Source organism: Crocodylus porosus, unplaced genomic scaffold (genome assembly GCF_001723895.1).
Source record: "Crocodylus porosus isolate Cpor-Errol unplaced genomic scaffold, CroPor_comp1, whole genome shotgun sequence".
In the NCBI taxonomy this organism is placed as follows: Eukaryota; Metazoa; Chordata; order Crocodylia; family Crocodylidae; genus Crocodylus; species Crocodylus porosus.
The window spans coordinates 4,411,336-4,415,749 of record NW_017728910.1 but is presented as its reverse complement, the minus strand read 5'-3'; the positions used below and the strand labels follow the sequence as shown (position 1 = coordinate 4,415,749).

General features: G+C 43.9%; 1 protein-coding gene across 1 annotated transcript in view; it reads right to left on the bottom strand.

Annotated features, from left to right (window-relative positions):
• The window catches only part of GMPS (guanine monophosphate synthase), a gene marked incomplete at its 5' end in the record, with an annotated part of 50,588 nt that overhangs the window by 36,560 nt on the left and 9,614 nt on the right, over positions 1-4,414 (bottom strand). The window contains one exon of the mRNA XM_019532509.1: positions 1,266-1,417. Within this exon, the coding sequence (XP_019388054.1) occupies positions 1,266-1,417 (152 nt within the window). The remainder of the gene's footprint in view (positions 1-1,265; positions 1,418-4,414) is intronic.

Sequence of the window (4,414 nt, the reverse complement as noted above, 5' to 3'; positions counted from 1 at the left end):
GCGGCAGGTTTGGGGCCAAGGGCTGTGCTAGCCTCTTTCCAGCAAGAGCAGGGCTGGGCCAGGGCTGTGTTTGGGCCAGGTGGGGTAAGGTGGGTGGTGGTGGCAGTGCTGAGGGGGGTGGGGGGGATGGACAGACAACAGCTGCCCCAAAATTTGCTGTAGCTCCCCCTCCCCAGAACAGCCCCAGCTCTGAACACACAGCCCACCCTTGCCCCATGCACAGATCCCCCGATCTCAGAGGTTTGCATGGCAGCAGGAGTCAATCCCCACTTCTCTGGATGAGCCACCTGCAGCTCCATCCTGTACCCTGCTCCACCTGCGCAGCCCCTGCCCCAGCTCCACTCCCTCCCAAAAAAAGCCAATTGCTAGTAATGTAAATTTTCATTTTATCGTTTCCGATTCGATATTGTCCAATGTACTGGTGTACCTCTACTGATCTGGGGAGAAAAAGGTGCACATGCCATGCAGGTTAATGCAGTACCTACAAGACCAACAAACTGCAGCCAACTTTCCATCACATCAACGGGATTGTTCATGATGAACACTTATGCTTTAAAAAGTAAAAAAAACGCAGCCCTGCTTTTGTCTGTCAGCGCTTTAGCAAAGCTTAGAAGAAGAAACTCTTCACTCAGCAGACAAGTGGCACAGGGTCAGTCTATGGACTCAACCCAGCATACACATCACTTAGCCTGCAGGGGTGCTCACAGCTCAGAGAGCCACTGCAAATCAATGCTTCAGTTACACTTGCTACCACCAAATATTTGGATCTGTGGGCCAGATGTGACCTGTGGAGCAGCATATCTGACCTGCAGGCTGGACCTTGGTTACCTGCTTAAGTCAATTCAGGTCTAAACTTTCTGAAGCTCAGCCACTGCTCATAGTGGAACAGCTGCAAACTTCAGTATTACAAAGCATTCTGGCAGGCTGTATTAGAGCAGTGGTTCCCAGACTGTGGGTTGTGATCCCAAATGGAGTCACAACATCAGCAGATGGGGTCATAAATAAGGTAATGCTGAGCAAAAGTTTGGCAAGCACTGTATTAGGGGATGGATTTTAGAGCAAAGCCTAAATTGTAACTTTACTACTTCTGAGATATCTACACTGCAACAATGTATATGACATGACCACAAAAGTCAGTGAGTGTAGGGAGCCTCAAACTGGCAATTTTCTTAAGAAGAGGACATTTTAAACAATGGGAAGTAGAATACAAAGAAAAATATGTAAAAGCTTGAGGGATAAGCTAAAATAATTCTAAAAACTATTACCTTCACAAAGGTGTCACCAATAATTTTTCTTTTTTCCTCAGGACTTGTTGTCATATTTAAAGTCTTACTAATTCTTTTTCGCGGAGTTCGGTCTTCATCAGAGATTGGCAGAGTTGTTGTACCATTGTAGAATGAATGAGCTGCATTTACCACTGCCAAGAAAGAGAAAAATATGTTGAGAGACTTTTGAACAGGACTGGGAAAATACATTTCAAGCTAGTGCTTTTTATCCACTTCTCTTTTAATCTATTCTGTTGTACAATTGCATACTGTTGAAGAACTTTCACCCTATTATTAAGCCTAATATTTTCCAGAGATTAAAATTTCTTTCCTTCATTTATATACATATGTTTTGAAGTCCTAATTTCACCCAATTCCTTTTCATTAGTTTGAATTAAATAATCTTCTCTATGTTTCTAGCACACTATATTTCTTGAAAAATACTCTAAATTAGCCAGTTTCAATGTCAATACAGAGATCACCTAAGGAACTTGTACTGACAGTCCCTAGCACTGAATCTAGGTGTGATGCCAGTACAATTTCCATAAATGGCCTCTGTTGGCTGTGGAATTTAGCCCCTCTAAGAACCTGTCAGAGCATGGTTTGGCTCACAGAGCATGGCACAAACCACATGTTTGAATGAAACATTCAGCTCATATGTCCACATTACATACATACTTAAACTATACAGCTTTAGGTTTTTGTTTGATATGCTGAAAAGGTGCAAAGGCAGATCTTTGCATAGCTTGATTTTGGCTGATTAACTGAATGCGACTGAACACACTACGTTTCCAGAGCCTTAACAAATGAAGCATAAGAAGTCATTAGACACAGCAGTACTCGTTAGCAGATCATCAATAGGCAGAAGTTACTTGTAAACTACATGATTTATGTGAACTGTAGGAAATAAAATTATACTGGTTAACTACATATACGATTTGTTGTCTCCAGACCCCTTAAACCTCAAAGATAAATAAGTCAAGACCTTACTGGCCAAGGAAGAACAGCTAAACTACACAAGTGATAAGCGGTTAGAGAATGGAGCTGTGCAGGATGACTTGGATAGGAATGATCCACCCCAAAATTCACCTTAGCCCTCCCCACCCCCACCCCCACACACCTGAGCCTGCACAAGGTGCACTGTTATCAGTAAGGGCAGGCGGCAGCAGCAACACTGAGAGGGGTGGATGAAGCATTCAGCTCATACGTGCATATATGCTCCATAAAAACCACCAGTAGGTGCACGTGCACCTCAGAGCAGATGGCAGGGGAGAGCCTGAAGGAAGCGCAACCCTGCACCCTCCCCTGCCATCTCAGTCTGAGGCACATGTGCACCTGCTGGCAATATGGAGCTGATGCTGGGGCTCCAGAGCAAGGGTAATGCCAGCCTACTCCTGGGTGGGTGGGATGGGCCAGACCTGGAGGCTCCACCCCTCCCAGTGTCATTGCTGCTGCCCACCCCACTCCCACCTGCTCCAAGGCTGCAGTGGCAATATGGAGCCTGGCAAAGCTATTTGCAGCCAGTTCAGGCTCTGCCGGCAATGGAGCCCAGGTTACTCCCAGCAGGGCTTACAGCCTCCCAGGTGCCTACTGGGAGCAGCCCAGGCTGCTTGGCTGGCAGCAGCTGCCCAGAGTCTGGGCTGGCAGTGGCATGCAGAGTAAAAGGGCCTCACATGCCATGCTCTGGCATGTGTGCCAGGAGTTGCTGATTCCGGCTATAAAACAAAACAAAAAAAATTAAGATAAATCTGTTATTAGAACTTAATTGTTAGGTCCCAGTCTCCTTTCTTTTAAGACATAGCTAGAGAACTAAGAACCCATTCTTTCTAAAAAGAAAATTTGCTTCAGATGAACAGTTACAAATCTACAGCTGGAATAAAAAGTGATGGTTGAGACAGATATCAGCTGTTATAGGCTCTCAGTAGCTGCATTCCCATTTCCATCACCGGTGAAGTGTTTTAATCTCTCAGATCAAAAACATTCTTCATTCATGCACTTAGAGCACCAACATGAGAATCAATATCTGGTTAAATTCAGCTTTTAAACTGCATGGGACCCAGAAGGTGCCTTCTTGTATGTGTTCAAGGCTTAATAGTACAGCTCTATACTATTACAAGTCTTCAAAGCTGTTAATTTTGGATTGATGTTAGAAAGAGTAGTGCTTCTCAACCTTTTGACTCCATGCACCCCTCAAAAACATCAGCTTTTTTCACCTGATTTTTGACTGCAGAAAAAAATATAGCATTTCTCTGTTAAAAAAAGAACTCTGAAAGACCAAAACAGGTCAGAATATATTTAACACTGTGGATTCCTATTTGAAATCTCAGGGCTTACCTTGTGAATCACGTTTTCAAACCCAACAGTGCTAACATTGTATGGATAACACGTAACACCCCTAAAAGGGTCTCAGGGCACCCCAGCATGCCACAGCATCCTAGCTGTGAAACATTGAGACAAATCAGATATTAGGAAGAACTTTCTTATTTTAAGGGTAATCAAACACTTAGTGGTTTATTCCCGAGATTGCCAGTGGCAGCTTCCCCAGTTCTGAAGTGTAGATCTGTGGTGGTTTACAGAAGGAATATTTAGGAGTACAGGGTTGGAATAAATGATTTCCTGAGGTCTTGTCCAAACCTTTTTCTCTATGAATGATAATTAAAATTGAGAATTTTTGTAAAGGTCAACATCAACCAATGAAACTAAGTAGTGCAGCCACAGTAGTGTTCATGACAACGAAGAAGTTGCCTTTGTGACTCCATAAAAATGTTTATGGTGGTGCAAAATGAAAGCAAATAGACTTCTGTGCCCTTTACTGTTGCAACAAAAGGTAGTATTAAATTTGTGCCAATATTTTGAGGCAGATGTCGGTCTGTTTTCAGGTGCGAGAGTAAGGGAGGCCTGGAGCCACCCATGCTCTTTAGCCACCCTGGGAGTGCCTGTCCAGGTTTCCCCATTTGCAGAGGTACACACCAAATGCTGTCACGCAGGATTAGCCCCCTACTACTCCTGGGATCAATGAAGCAGATCAGTCATGCTGGGACACATCCTGGCACAGTTGATGCACTTTATTTGATAAAGTCGGTTTATAGCCTGTAATTTGAGGTGTTTGGAAGGTATCACGCAGATTTTCTTTCATTGTTTTACTGACA